General features: G+C 37.2%; 3 protein-coding genes across 7 annotated transcripts in view; all 3 read right to left on the bottom strand.

Moving 5' to 3' along the window:
• The window catches only part of LOC137093439 (transcription factor Sp5), a 67362-nt gene extending 65923 nt beyond the window's left edge, over positions 1-1439 (bottom strand). The window contains exon 1 of one of the 3 annotated variants that reach the window (XM_067458250.1): positions 1400-1439. The gene's annotated coding sequence lies outside the window, so the exon portion shown is untranslated. The remainder of the gene's footprint in view (positions 1-1399) is intronic. The other 2 variants (XM_067458252.1, XM_067458251.1) reach the window with 2 other exon arrangements.
• Positions 1440-1690: 251 nt separating this feature from the next.
• ssb (small RNA binding exonuclease protection factor La) lies at positions 1691-12083 on the bottom strand. 2 transcript variants are annotated; one of them, XM_067458899.1, is made up of 12 exons: positions 11986-12083; positions 11471-11529; positions 11268-11371; positions 9848-10022; positions 9560-9667; positions 7095-7198; positions 6920-6991; positions 6797-6839; positions 3892-4029; positions 3523-3715; positions 3302-3418; positions 1691-2755 (listed from the first exon to the last, which is right to left on the bottom strand). In XM_067458899.1, the coding sequence occupies exons 2-12, from the start codon at positions 11525-11527 to the stop codon at positions 2661-2663; spliced, it is 1206 nt and encodes a 401-aa protein (XP_067315000.1). In that variant the 5' UTR covers positions 11528-11529; positions 11986-12083; the 3' UTR covers positions 1691-2660. The 2 variants fall into 2 exon arrangements, with proteins under 2 accessions (XP_067315000.1, XP_067315001.1); XM_067458900.1 differs by having other exon boundaries at positions 11471-11532; positions 11986-12076.
• A 467-nt stretch (positions 12084-12550) lies between these two features.
• Positions 12551-14697, bottom strand: phospho2 (phosphatase, orphan 2). 2 transcript variants are annotated; one of them, XM_067458249.1, is made up of 2 exons: positions 14553-14697; positions 12551-14430 (listed from the first exon to the last, which is right to left on the bottom strand). In XM_067458249.1, the coding sequence occupies exon 2, from the start codon at positions 14427-14429 to the stop codon at positions 13704-13706; it is 726 nt and encodes a 241-aa protein (XP_067314350.1). In that variant the 5' UTR covers position 14430; positions 14553-14697; the 3' UTR covers positions 12551-13703. The 2 variants fall into 2 exon arrangements, with proteins under 2 accessions (XP_067314350.1, XP_067314349.1); XM_067458248.1 differs by having other exon boundaries at positions 12551-14435; positions 14553-14668.
• Between the last annotated feature and the right edge of the window lie 129 nt (positions 14698-14826).

Genomic DNA, 14826 nt, shown 5'->3' with positions numbered 1-14826 from the left:
GTATTGTATTTGCTCTGGGTGGGTTCTTACTGGCCCAAGCCTATGATATTCATGACTTTAGACAACTGGTTTTCACAATGCAATGAACATTTATATTTATAATATGGACAAAACAATACAAGGCTGCTCAAACAGAATGCTCAACAAATGAGTCTCACATACCATAGTGAATAAGCTCAAGAAACTGCAACGCGCTGATGCAGTAAGCTGACGATCAACACCAATTTACTGGAAATTTGGTTTACTTCTCAACAGTGACAACATTGCGCCAAAGGCACAACACAGACAGTGGAATTGGCTTTCTTATTCAAAGCAAAACGTTAAAGGGCACAACCACCTCTAAGCAAAGGAAAAACTGCAGTGCTGGACACTAAAAAGGAGTCATCACGCCCCCTGCTGATTGTATGCTGGCATCACAATAATAATTTAGATGAAAAGCTAACCTCTAAAAGACATTGAGCTTTACTCTCGTCAAAACTTTCATTCACTATGATAATGTAGATGAGTAGGATGGCATTCATTTAAAAGCGAATATACAGGTGGTAGTTTCAATAACAGTTGCTGAAACAATGTTGATAAATAAAAATGAAATTGAAAGTTATAAAATGACTATAGGTATATGCATAATTATTGAAGGATATATACGTTACACCATATATTTGCGATAGAATTTCTAACCTCTGTTATTATAGAATAAAGTTAGTGAACGTCATTGATATTTTCCTTGTTTTTCTAATAAAAGGCATGACAGATGGCAGCAATATCCCACTTATACAGAAGATGTAATGTGGACGTGCAAGGCTTGTAAATGTTCAATTGCTAAAATATTGATTTAAAATATTGTAGCCACGTTACTCAAGTTCAGAAGAGCCGTAATGGCTAGTTACTAGAGATGGGTATTGACACAAATCTTGTGAATAGATTCGATCACATATTTCAAATCAATAGGCCTTTCCAGTTACATGGAAAAGGGAAAAACTATCTTTCAACTAATTCTGTAAACCATACAAGGGACCCATTTTGTTATATTACGATAATATTAAAGGTTTAAACAACATACATTTAAATTAAACACGTCTTTATAATGTTATAACAAATTTCTGACAATTTCTACTTTATATTAAACAAAAATGGCTGCTGTCAAAAACATGCCTGATTTCTTCAACCGTAGCTACTACATATTGAAGGAAATGTTGAGTAAAAGTGAAATATATAATTGCATACATTTAGCAAGATGCTCCTCTGGTAATTTTTCTTTTCTAGCGAACTAGCAAGTTTATGGACAATAAAATACATTTTCTGAGGTACATAAAATGACAAGCGGTGTTATTGACGTCTATGCGGTTGAAACTAAACGATTTTAAGGATTTCGTAAATTGTACTCTATCTTTCAACATACCTTCTGATGTTCATTCAAGTTCATCCATGCTGTAACAAAAACAGGAAACAAGGCGGAAGAGAAGATCTGTTCGCGCGCTTTGCTTGACGGTGATCTGTCACGTGACATTAAAGGGCGCCAAATCGGCACGGTGAGTAACTTAAGTAAAGTAAGCTTTATTGTATTATGAATAAAAGGTTATAATAAAGACTAAATTGATTCGGTTACTCCACATGATTGATTCAAATTGTGTAATCTATTTTAACCCAGCTATTAGCTAACATACTGCATCAATAATGGTAAAAGCACATATTACGGTTTTAATTGATTTTCAAGATCTTTATTGAAATTCTAAATGTGTGTAATATTAATCTCAACACATGAGATACAGTAAAAAACATAAGAGAAAAAAAAAACAGAACAATGAGTGCTTGTTGAAGCCCTGAAAGGGTAAATACGAAGCATGGCATCTAAAACAGCACTTTAGATTAAGAGACATGTTTCTGTTGCTGTGATAAAGAAAATGTGATTTAAAAGAAATCTTCAGTCAAAATTAAGTACTCTTAATGAAAACTCTCCAGACCTACATGCCTCTGTTACCACTGAAGTAACTTTACAGCAACAAATAAAAAGAAATACCACCACACACTTATCTTGTTAATTTTGTGCAAGTGACAAAACCATTGGAATATTCTAGCAGAAGAAAATTAGGTTTTCATTAATGGGAGGAAAAAAACTGGCTTAAGACTAAAAATTCTGACATTTCCAAAACCCTTACAGGTTTACTTGTAGGCCTTAAACATTTCTACAATAATACAGTATTGCATACAAATGCTGTCAGAACCAATAATCAGCTCCTTAAAGCTCAAAACAATCGGTGCAGAGTAAGCAGACGATCACCGCTCTAGGAATGAAAGAACGCATTAAAATGTCAATAGTTATACAAGCGCTACCAGCAAACCGTATAAGCTGAATAGATTTTGAAAACACTACATTTATAAAGTTGCATATGAGATCTTAAATCATACCAAAAATCATAAGTGTGTACATGGCAAATAAATAAACAGCATCCAGGCATACATTATGTTTGTTCAAAGAAAATAATTCCATTAGAATTTTATGCATTATGCCTATTTCATGACGAGTTTAGGGATAAATGTGGCATAAAGCTTTTGTGCAGCTTTTAGCCTTTGACACAGAAGAAGTCTGAAAATGCATTTTCCAGATCTCTTGATTTTAGGGAACATCTACAGTACAAAAGTAAGGCCTCGGCTCTTTGCCCTTAAGAACCATTCTCGCTTTTTGCTTGTTTGGAAACCGGTGCTCCATTATCTTGCCCGTTAGAATCAAGAGGTCTCTTCTTTGGACTGGAGGGTTCTGTTGAAGGGGAAAATACATTTGTGTTTTCATATGACTGAAGACAAATTCAAAGCAAACTCAGCAATCATTTACTCCACACTTGACCAGTGGAAATATTAGCCTCAAACACAAATGATTAGATGTGCAATAAATTAAAAATGCAAACAATAACCAGTAGGGAGTTAAATTAGCTTTGCTACAGTGTCAGCTTCTTAATAAAATAGCTGTGCTAGAAACACAAAAGGCTTTGCAAAACAGCAACAACATCAGCACAGTTCTGTATAGTTTTAAGTTGTAGTGTTTAAAACTGTAGGAAGGGAAAGTCTGACCAAAGTCATCAATCAGAAATAATATCTTTAGTGTTGCCTACAGAACAGAGATTATAGTATTATATCCCACTATAGGAAGTACATGTAGTGACAATGTTAATCAGTACTTAAATAATAAAGCATAGTAAGACACCTTAAAATAAAGTGTAACTATTATTTGACATTACAACAAATAAAAACAACCACGCACGTGACAATAATCAATGAGAAATGATTAGGAGAATGTTTCTTTTACCTTCATCACCCTCTTCATCACTATCAAACTTGGTCTTCTTTCCCTTGAACTGGGTCTGTTCTCTTCCTCCTCGGTCTCTGCGGCCTCCCCTGCCTCTTCCACGACCCCTGTGACCTCCTACAATTATAGGATATGGCGTGAAACAAGTGCAAATGTTTTAAAAAGTGAGATCATACAGGTTCAAATATCTGCATGTGTCTTTATTGTGTGCTGTGAATTACCTCTGCCTCCTTTTCGTCTGTTCATAGACTCTTGCTGATCCTCAATGATTTTCTTTAGCATCTCCATCTCAGTGTCCCCCTCAAGTATCTCCCACTTAACAACCTGGTCTTTAACCTTCAGATCCTCCCCTCCCTGAGCCTCGCGGACTTTTTGCAGGGCCTCCTGGGCGTTTGAGTGGAACAGGATGGTGCCCTGAAAAGGATATCAAAGACCAAAATGAATGGAAGAAAACATTTAATGTATAAATCATACGACTCATTTGTTTATGTATGATTTTATATGATTAATTTAATAAGGTATACATCAAATGATTTATTGTATTTGTATGATTTTATTACATTCATTTGCGAAGCATTCCCTGTTCTCACCTCTTTTGCTCCTCTGGTGAAATCAATCCATTTGATCTGGGCATGATTAGAGAAGACTGCGTGAAAATCCTCTCTTGAGGTCTGACCCAATTCACCGGAGAACTTCAGCAGACAACCTCTCTGATCATTCAGGGATTTCTGGGTAAACAGAAGAGACATTATTAAAGGGGGGTCCTATTATTCCTATTTTAGTCTTGATTTTGTTTTTGGGGTCAACTAAAATAGGCGTTCGTGCTTCATTGTTTAATAAACACATTTTTTACATATCTGACATTGCGCTTTTCTTAATTGTTCTTCTTTTGCAACAATGTGATGTGATTGGTTGGTTGGACAGAGTGTTGTGATTGACACTTCTAGCCTGTTTTGGAAATGTCATGACGTTTACCATAGGTTACAAAACACTACTAACTAATTCAACCAGGCCTCACCTCTTTATTTAGCACATATGCCTTGGGCAGGAATTATTTAAATTAGGAATATTGTGATGTGCTAGTTCCCAAAATAAAACTCACAACTACAATGGAGGCATTTCAGAGAGTTCAGAAACATTGCGCACTGGTATAAAGAATAACCCCCTTTGGAGTTACTTTGTGCTTTTTAACTTTACAGACAGAAAAAGGGTTCAAAATTCCATTCATTCACTGCTATAGGAGACATGTATAACTTATTTAAACTTCAAAAACAACATTAGACCCCATACCAACTAAAGAGAAAAAGTCACTAATTATCTAATTCTCTAGGACCAAGTTGCTGGTTTTTTTATTTTACATATCGATCTCAAATCTCCCTTTTCTGTCAAAAATAGTAGAAAGGGCAGTGTCTTTAAAACTATTATTCTTCTTAGCTCTCAGAGTTGCAATAGATTTACTCTTATCATCCGATCGAGGTTTTATATATTTTTTTACTGTTATTGGATCTTAGTGCTGCATTTGGTTTTATCGACCACAATTATCGAATACAATTAAATAGAATTGAAAATTATGTTGGCATTTGCAGATTTGTATTGGCATGACTGCATTGGTCTGTGTAATAACCTAGAATACAGTCTAACACTTAATGGCTGCTCTGTCATGTCCTCGTTGTCAGTTAGGAACCTGGGTGTGCTTTGATACTAAGCTTTCATTTAAAAGCCAGATTTCTAACATCTGTAAACTGTCTTAAAAATATATCTAAATTACAACATATTCTCTCAATGACAAATGCAGAAAAATTAGTTCATGTGTTCGGGACCTCAAGGCTTTATTGTAATGCTCTACTTGGGTGGGTGTCCTGCACACTTAATAATGAACTGACTAAATGCAGACTAGAACTTACTAGAGTCACTAAATATGACCATGTTAGTCCGGTTCTGTCAACACTGCATTGGCTCCCTATTAACCATTGCATACATTTCAAAATCTTGCTAATTACTTACAAAAGCACTAAATGGTTTCGCTTCTCAGTACTTTAGTAAGCTCTTAACACATTATAGTCTTTCGCATCTACTGCTATCTTCCTAGCATTGTTCAGGAGGCAGACACGTTCTGTCAGTTTAAATCTAGATTGCAGATCCATCTCTTTTACCTAGCACACACAAAACACTATCACATTTCTATCATTCAAATCCATTAAATGACTGTTAGGCTCCATAAATTAGGCCAACCGGAACTGGGAACACTACCCATAACACCTGACATACTTGTTACATTGTACGAAGTCTACGCTAATATTAGTCTGTTTGTCAGTTTCATTCTTTTCCGGAGGTTACTTTAGTCCGCAGGATCCAGTCCATATCCAGATGAGATGATGGACCTGCACCTAGACACGACCACAACGCAGCCCTGAATGTCAGCAGAGACCAGGACTACTAGAACAATCACCTGTGAAGACCTCACAGACACGACAGCCATCGGCAAAGACCACAAGAGCCAGACAAGCTCTCTGCACAGACCCCCATGGCTCCGTGATGAATCCGATCTTCAAGCAGAAGGAATTGGATAAAATATTTTGAATGCTACCGATCCACAATCTGACTTGATGCTGCCTAAATTATAATCACACCGTGTTTGTTTGTTGCGTTCCCAAGGTTTTTTTTCTCCCTTTCTGTTACCTGATGAAGTTTGGGTTCCTTGCCAGTGCTGCCACTGGCTTGCTTAGTTAGGGACACTTAATATTCAACAATATTACTGATTTAACTGCGCCGACACTATTGGATGAGAACTCAACTTAGCTGGATGAAGACATCACTGTTTTCTGAAGAGTTAGTTGTATTTTATTGTCCAGCTTTGGCCTCACCATACAATCATAATACAATTAACAATACACAACATCTACAAAACATAATACACAAAATACACAATACATAATACACAAGCTAAAACATTCACATACCCAACCCCTTATTCAGAAGACCTATTGCATTAAGTATAAAAGTTTGCTTATATATTACTTAAGCTGTTCTATAAAGACGACAAGATGTTAATAATTCAATAGTGTGATTCAAAGGGTGTGTTGAATCTCTCGTTACAGCCAAAGCTTTTCTCTGAGTAGCAATTTCATATAATTGATCAAATTATAGTTTTAGAGCTGAATTTAACTAATTTCATAATTGACAAACTTTACAGTTATTGAACTGTAATGAATTAACCCTGAACTGATTTCAACTGAATAATGATTGTTTGCGATTGTCTTTTGAGAGCTGCTTTACAGCAGAATTGAATACTGTTTGCGTCACTGAATCATTTTACTGTTTGCGTCACTGAATCATTTTCCTGTCCATCACTAAAGCTGCTTTGAATCAATCTGTATTGTATAAAGCTCTATATAAATATAAAAAGATAACTCGAAAATGTTAAAATAAAATAATAGTAGGACCTCTTTAACAAAAGTCTAAGAACTTTTATTTGCGTTTCTGCATGAAACTCACCAGCTCTTCTTCTTCAGCTTGTTTCTGCTTGTCTTCCTTTTCACTGAAATGCACAGGTTTACCAATTATAACCTTTTAGATCTCATCTCCCTTATTTGTAGAAAATGTAGTGTTGTGCATTACCTTTTTGCTTTAGATTTTGCTTCCACACGATTCTGCTTCCTCTCCGCTATCTTTTTAGAAAAGTAGGCCTCTCTACAGACAAAGGTCAAAGGTTAACACCAGTTTATTCAATGCCATTCAGTTACTAGGTAAACATGCAATACTAAATGAGCAACTAAACTGCAAAAGCACCTACTTCATCAAGACGATCATCTCGTTCCCTTTGTACTCTTTGACATCAGCACGTTCGACAAAAGCCTTGGCAGCATCTTCAGATTCTAGAACCGCAAAGATTGATCCCTGCAGACAACAGTATAGAGCTCGGTTTTGTGGAGGTGGACAGCACATAGCTACATATATTCATGTTAATTAAAAGGGGTGATGAATTGAGAAATCAACTTTCCCTTGGGCCTTTGATATATAAAAGGTCATGGTAATATAAGAATATCCTGTGCGTTTCAGAGCTGAAAACTTCCTTGTTAGTAGAAGAAAAGCTTTTATGGACACCAGGCCCAGAAAACGAGGCTCTCAAATCAAAGACGTATTAGAAGGGTTAAACGCCACCTCCGTGTATGCAGCTTCTGCAGCCCCGTCCACCAAAGCGTAAGCACGTCGGCAGGCAGGTGAATCTTAAACAGTGAAATAACATTAATTTCTTGATCTCGGCTGTGTTTGAAGAGCGCACACGTGTGGTTTGCACTTACATCCAATGATCGGGCGGTCAATTAAAAAAAGTATATATATTTTTTTTTAAATCAATCAATCACGGGTTGATGAGAGATAAAGCATTGTTTGCGCTTAATAAATACGTTTTGGGACTAAACCCCGTCAGAGAATTATTTTGTCCGCTTTCAAAAAATCCCTCCCTCATGTAAACCTAGTCCTAGCCGTGGGTGTTTACTTCCAAGTCTCCAGTGCGGCTCGCCCATCAAACCCAAGCGCTTTGGAGAGAGCCTCAAAACCAGTGTAGAAAATAGCTTATTACTTATTAGTTATGATGTTTTTGAATGTAAAAACCATGCAAAGGTCATAAGTTGACCTCTAACAACAGTATTTTTTTTTTTAAGCCATATCATGACACCTTTAATCTATCTAGTGTTTTTTAACCAAGGCCGTTTTCAGATTTGTAGAGTGTTCGCTTTGTTGCGAAGAAGGGACTTAAAGGGTTAGTTCACCCAAAAATGAAAATTGTGAATAATTACTTATATTCTGTCAATAATTACAATAATTACGACCCTAATGTCGTTCGACATCCGTAAGACCTTCGTTCATCTTCAGAAAACAAATTAGGGCTGTCACATTTTATTCGATATTCATATATGCATTTGAACCGTAATCGAACTATAAATAAACGATCTAGTTTTTAAAGTGCATGTAGTGCAATTTTTTACAGTCGGGAGAAAATAAACTTGGTATAATGTCCCTAAACCTACCCATGACAGCAAACAATCTGCATTTTTACATTTCCAAAAAAACATAATTTAGACATAGCCTGGCTATACCCTAATACTGACAGCGTTTGTCCCAGTTACTTCAACTGCGCCTGACAGAAGAATAATTTTTTTTCTGAGATGAATATTACACTTTACAACAAATATATCTTTTATAAAACAGTGTAAGTCCTGGTGGCTGTTGAGAGTTGATAGCATCCATGAACACAGATTCAGGAGGTTCAGGATTCGGATCTCCAATGATCACATGATTTTAGCAGTTTGGCGGGTTGACACGCGATCCGAATCATTATTCGATAAGCTGATTCATAACGGTTCAAAACTTTGTTTACTATAAAAGTAGTAATTAAGTTTTTTTTAGCACAAAAACTATTGTTTACACTTCATTAAAATATTGTAGAACCACTGTAGTGAGATGGGCTTTGTAACGATGTCTTTAGTGCTGTTTATGGGTCTTGAGCGAGAAAATGATATTGGTGTCAATTAGGGGGGACCCTAAATAGTCGAAGATTTGACGCATCCCAGTCGAATCTTTGCGGGTGTTATGAAACAAGGATCATACCATTTTGGCAATATGGGGGTGTTCAATATGTTGAAGACGTGGCGCGGCGCTGAGCTTCGTGTCTGGTGTGTGTGACCCCTTAAAGGGGGCCGAGCTTCACACCGCGAAGTGAAGCTCAGCGCCATGCTTTTAAAATGCAAACACATTGTTTTCAATGAATGTACACCAGTTGTTTAAAATCCTGCTGCGCTACAGAGTTTTATATTAAATTTATATTATATTTCCCTCAAATTGTCAATGCACATACTAATTTCACCCTGTGCTACAAGATACACCATCGTGCAGCTCTTCTGTCAGAAGTCGATTCAAAATTGATCGATTCAAAATCGCTGTGAAATACCTGAGACACAGCGCTGAGCTTTACGTCCAGTGTGCGGTGTGCCTTTAGGCATAATCGGCTTAAGAACGTGCATGTAAACTTAGGGAGAAAACGCACCAGGTTCTGAAACAAACACTTAACTATTAAAAATTACTTTCATTAAAACTAGATGTTGCATTCTAGAAAAAGTTTCTGAAAGGTATAAAATATAAACATTTATATTTTCTTCCTATGAGAAGCAGTGTTACTGGGATATTCGTCATAATAGGGAAGAAATTAAACTTGTTTCATGCCGGCTTTAAGAGCACTTATTTTCTAAAAACCCTTACTTTGAAAGTCTTCTGGGGTCCTTTCCTCATGTAGATGTTCTCGACTGTGCCTTTATCAGCGAGCCACTCTTTCACCTCATCCAGTGTAGTGTCAAGAGGAAAACCTTTCTGTTGAATTTAAACATTAACAACTGTCAACAAAACGCAGCATCAATCTGACTGCAGTGCCTTCAAAAACAACACAAGTCCCAGCTTTACAGAAAACTAGACATGTTCAAATATTACTATAAGCTGTTTGTTTAAGAGAGAAAAAAGAGGACTTAAATGTCATTGTTTCCATTCGCTTACCATGTAGATGGATTTGTGTTTGAGCGCATCCCTGTATTCCTCATTGTTCTCTGGAAGAGGTTTGCTCGGGTTTCGCCTTATTTTGGTTTTGTCCTCGCTGATCTCCAGCAAACCCGTTTTAGATTTCTGTAGCGACTCAACAATGACGGCTGTCTCTGACGTGAGAATCTTTAGTCTGTGAGGACAAATACAAAATGGGACACAACCGCAGCAAAGTTAAGTGGACTGACAAAGAATCTTCATGTAGCTATTTTTTCATGGACATAATTCAAACGACTCGTTAACAACACTCTGGAGTTCCCTGGAGCAGAATAATAACTGCGTGAGAAACACACCAAAATGTAAGCTCTTATATTGACTGTAAACTCTCCATTGCAGCTGTCAAATGTAATTCCCCTTTAGAAATGTTTCGCACAACAAAAAATTTGAATGTGTGAGAATAAAATTTACGAGCTAAATTTCTCTTTTTTTTCTCACACAAAAATAGAGCATGACCCCATAAGAGCATACAGTATACATCTAATATATTGTGCATTATGAAATTATAGTATTACACACACAAAAAACAGGTTTGGCATGACATGAAAGTTATTAAATAAAGACAGAATGAAAAATGTTCAGCTTGCCGTATTTTTTTAATTCCCATTTATTTGCTAATGATTTGGCTTGGTCATCTTTCATAGGCACACATGATAGGAAATGTGTTCGGAATTGTCTTCACAATAATGCACAGACAATATAACATTATACTACATCCCGCAATGGCAAGAGAACTTAATTATGAAATTTTTATTAGTGGTGGACAGTGTATACAAACCCCCTACTTAAGTGAAACTCTCATTTCTGTCAATAGGGAGACGTGAGGGAGGATGTTTCAGCCGGGACTGTTTACTGCACCAAGCCGAAGTACTCTCAGAAGTGCTATTCCGCCATACATTATACTTCTCCTTTTTAATCCGATTAGAAACGCGCCGTGTTTTATTTTGACACCATATTTGATTATTCAACTATTCGTGTAAATGTATTTAAATAGGGAAAACATGGAGGTGTTTGGAACTTCTAACTTGATCTCTTTTTGGTACCATAGTGAATGAACTGGGCTTAGTGGGCTAAGCTAAATGCTATGAGATCACCGCGCGTCAGAGAGATTAAGTGTATGCAGAGACGAGAGAGGTATGTGTCAACTCGTTTTAGTTAAGGGAATAACAATTTAATATTAAAAAACGGTGAAGTACCCCTTTAAAATTTGAATGACATATACATTTAATCATACACCATTTCATTTGTATATGTAAGTCTATGAGAAGATCAAACCAAACAGAGTAGGTATGGGGCGGAGCAACACATGTAGCCCCGCCCTGTTTTGCAGGCTGCAGCTAGGTGTACTTCATTTATTCAGAAGCATTTCTCTTGCAATTACCTATTAAATTTCAGCATTGTCTCCAGAGTGACCCAGCCGTCATCTAACTGCATCTGCTCCTTCAGAAACTTGTCTCGGGGAAGATTGTGGTCACCAAAATAGTACTAAACACAGGCAGAAACATTGGTATTCATGTCACCGGAATGAATGAATAAATGAATGAATGCATGCATGGAAAGATAAAATACTTATGATTATCTCACCTCAATCTGGTCTGCCACTTTCTTCTCCAGGGGAGACATTTCCTGATTGTCTGCCATCTCTGCTAGGATGATAAACAAAAACGGTCATGACACTTTATTAAATTGTTTGCCCTTAAATTATTTCCAGTGTGAATTTTCTACCAAAAAGTTACATCACAAACAATACTACAATGAAAAATGTACATGAACATGCGTTTGTGATTCTCAAACCACGTGTGAGTAAAGCAGTTTCTATGTTAACATAATTTTTCACTTTTGAGGTTTAAAAACCCCGTATGCAACATCACTAAACACGCTGTGTTAATAATATACACTAATTATGTAAACATCGGTTATAAGTGTTAGTAAAGCATGTACGCCACGCGCGCCACATGTCACAGAATGTTACCGAACAAACGTCGCGCGCTCAATCTGTCATTGCTGTTTTTTCTTGCCGGTCTGAAGCATAGCAATTAGCAACACGGTAAATATCAGGAAAAACAAACAACGCTGCCAAAAAACAACACCATACTCACTTTACTTGCGTTCTGATCGGTCTGATCTCAAAGAAACGCCACACTAAACGATAACCGAACGTGAGTCAAGTATGGCGTCGCGCTGTTATGATGTCACGCAGAAACTAGCGAAGAATCTTGGGAAATTGAGTACAACACGGAATCCATTCCTCTCCAGGCTTTTGACAGATTTATAACGTGTCATTTTAAAGCCATTATGTACTACAAATACACTGGCAATTTATTAATACATATTTTTCAGTTGTTTTTATTTCCTTTCTCTCAATGAAATATCCATATAGTGTGTGTGTGTGGGGGGGGGGGGGGTAGTATAGTATTGACTTACTATGAAAGTCAATACAGTCAACAGTCTGGTTACCAACATTCTTCAAAATCTCTAATTTTGTGTTCAACAGAAGAGATAAATGAATTTTGAACATGAGGGTGTTTAAATTATGATAATTTTTGAGTGAAATATTACTTTAAGAGGTTTGTGCACATCATCATCTGGACTCAGTAAATTATGGTAGCTGCCTTTGCCTCGTCTCACCTCCGATCCAACAAGCAATTATTCAAAGACCCAAAAGACAGGACATTCATTTTTTATTCATTTTTAATAGGACACTAAACGTGTGTGTCAAAAATACAAACGAGACAATATTTGTTGTAAATATTAACAGGAACAAGGTCTTAGTTAAGGTGAATATGGCAAGGATCCAGTCATATAAATGGATTTGTTCTGACAGATGCAAGCTTCCCTGTAAATAGCCATATGAACCAATTCTAAAGTCCACATTGTCCTCCATTCACCTCTGTTTGCTTTGAATTCAACACTGTGAATCAGGCTGCATTTCCAACACACATCTAAACCTCAGGATTATTCAAGAAGAAACTTTCACAGCACTGTTAATCTACATCAAGAGCAGCATGTCTGACACCTTATATGCTGTCAGCACGAGTTACTACGGCCCAGGAGGGGGGAAAAAACAAGGGCCAAAAGTCTGAGACCACATTAAAAATCTGGACATAAATAAGCATTTCAATAATAAGTTGAGCATATTTGAGTTGAGTATGTTGAGTATATTTAAAAAAAAATTTAAATTCAAATGTTATGTCTTGCTTATGGAAATTGTTTTAATATTTCAGAATAGTTTTAATATTCACAACTAGTGGTCTCAGACTTTTGGGGCCCACTGTGAAAACATGGTACTATAAAGCAGATTAGGGTTTCCAAAAATAATAATCTGGTTCGTATTATATCTATATATTTCTGTTTTCATTTTATAGTAGTACCAGATTGCAATGTTAAAGGCTTTTGTCACAGCCCGGCTGCATTAATTCATACAACATGACAATAATGGCATTCATTTGGTATAGTGATATTAAAGGGAAATTTCTATCGTGCAAATAAATATTTATCCAGCATGTTAAAACATTTACATTTGTTCTTTTTAATGTTCTACAGCAAACCCCAATGGATTAAATATTAAGCACCTCAGATATCTGTTAAATCCTAACAGTGATCTTATTTTTATGATTTAAATCTCCGAGACAAATGCAACAAAACAAACTCAGTTATTGCACCATGCCCAAATGAATTTATCAAGTAAATTAAGGGATGCTTTATGTGCGCGTATGTTAATTATCTATAATAGGAGTACATGCACAAAATGCATCTACTGGAGAATAAACATATTGATATTCTATTGGTCAGTCACAATATTGCCTATAATACTGTATTACTCAACTAGAGCTCGTAATTCCCGTAGGATTTCGTTGCCACTAGTCCAGGGTATGATTTTCGCACTGAGTGCTTCTGGACCCTCTGAAATGGCTTTGCACAACAGTTTCTCTAGGGTGAATCCTTTCCTAGGCATTGCAATATCCCCTTCTCTCAATTCTTTAATGGGGCAAAAGTCATTTCCTCCATCTCCTATATAGCAAATCCTCTCATAATGCACATCGGCTTTAGCTTGATTCTCTCTGAAATCATGCAGCACCCTCCTCTTGCACAGGTTTATAGGACATTGCGTACAGTCATGCGCGTGAAAGCAGCGCACACTCATGTAGCCGCGCGCATCTATGTTTGCAGGGTTAGTGAAGACGTCATCTATAGCGGACTTCAACCCTGATGCATGCAAAATCCAGTCTATAAACACGGTATTAGAATCGGAGATTATAATACAGTCAATGTCGTGCTTGTTCTCGGATATGAAGGTCAGGAGCTCGATCATGCCCTCGGTGAACGGGATGCTCTCCATGACCGCGCGCATGTGGTCCGGGCTGACGGACTGGTCTCCGATGTAGGTCAAGACTCGACCCATATACTCGGTCCAGCGGCCTCTCTCGTATGACTTCTCCAGCCAGTCCGGTAACGTCTGGTCGGGGGTGCAGCGGATCACCCATGTGTCGCTGTTGTCATCCACTATAGTGTGGTCAAAGTCGAACACTACTAATGTCTTCATTCTGCGCTGGGAATAACAGAAAAACACAATATTGACATGATGGCCGACAAACAAATGTTCAACGTTCCTCTCGCAGCAAGTCAAGTAACGAAATGCATGTAAGGACATCAAACATATACTGACCTGAAGCGGCAGCCTGAGTGAATTAATCGATTTTGTTAGCGATTCTGAGACAGACACTTGCTTACAACACCGAGCATGATTAGTCACTGCCCGTCTCTGATAGGCTGCGGCTCACGTCGATCAAACGTCATGCGACGCTCCGATTGGTCACTCAAATCTGGCCGTTCTTGCTTTCCGTTTCGTCAGTTATTCATTCAATAAACCGAATCAGTTTATTCGAGATGAAACCGGAATCGTCTTAAATTCTGCTGACGTATTTCATATTTTTATGACT

Source organism: Pseudorasbora parva, chromosome 12 (genome assembly GCF_024679245.1).
Source record: "Pseudorasbora parva isolate DD20220531a chromosome 12, ASM2467924v1, whole genome shotgun sequence".
Taxonomy (NCBI): domain Eukaryota; kingdom Metazoa; phylum Chordata; class Actinopteri; order Cypriniformes; family Gobionidae; genus Pseudorasbora; species Pseudorasbora parva.
This window is presented reverse-complemented; position numbering and strand designations above follow the sequence as displayed.

Bases quoted from the DNA above. Each gene is read 5' to 3' on its own strand.
- phospho2 (XM_067458249.1), bottom strand. From the start codon at position 14,429: ATGAAGACATTAGTAGTGTTCGACTTTGACCACACTATAGTGGATGAC.
- ssb (XM_067458899.1), bottom strand. From the start codon at position 11,527: ATGGCAGACAATCAGGAAATGTCTCCCCTGGAGAAGAAAGTGGCAGAC. The intron at 9,668-9,847 runs GTAAGCGAATGG...TAAATTCAACAG, and splicing joins AACACAAATCCATCTACATG to AAAGGTTTTCCTCTTGACAC. The intron at 2,756-3,301 runs GTAAAAGAAACA...CCCCTTCAACAG, and splicing joins TGATGAAGAGGGTGATGAAG to AACCCTCCAGTCCAAAGAAG.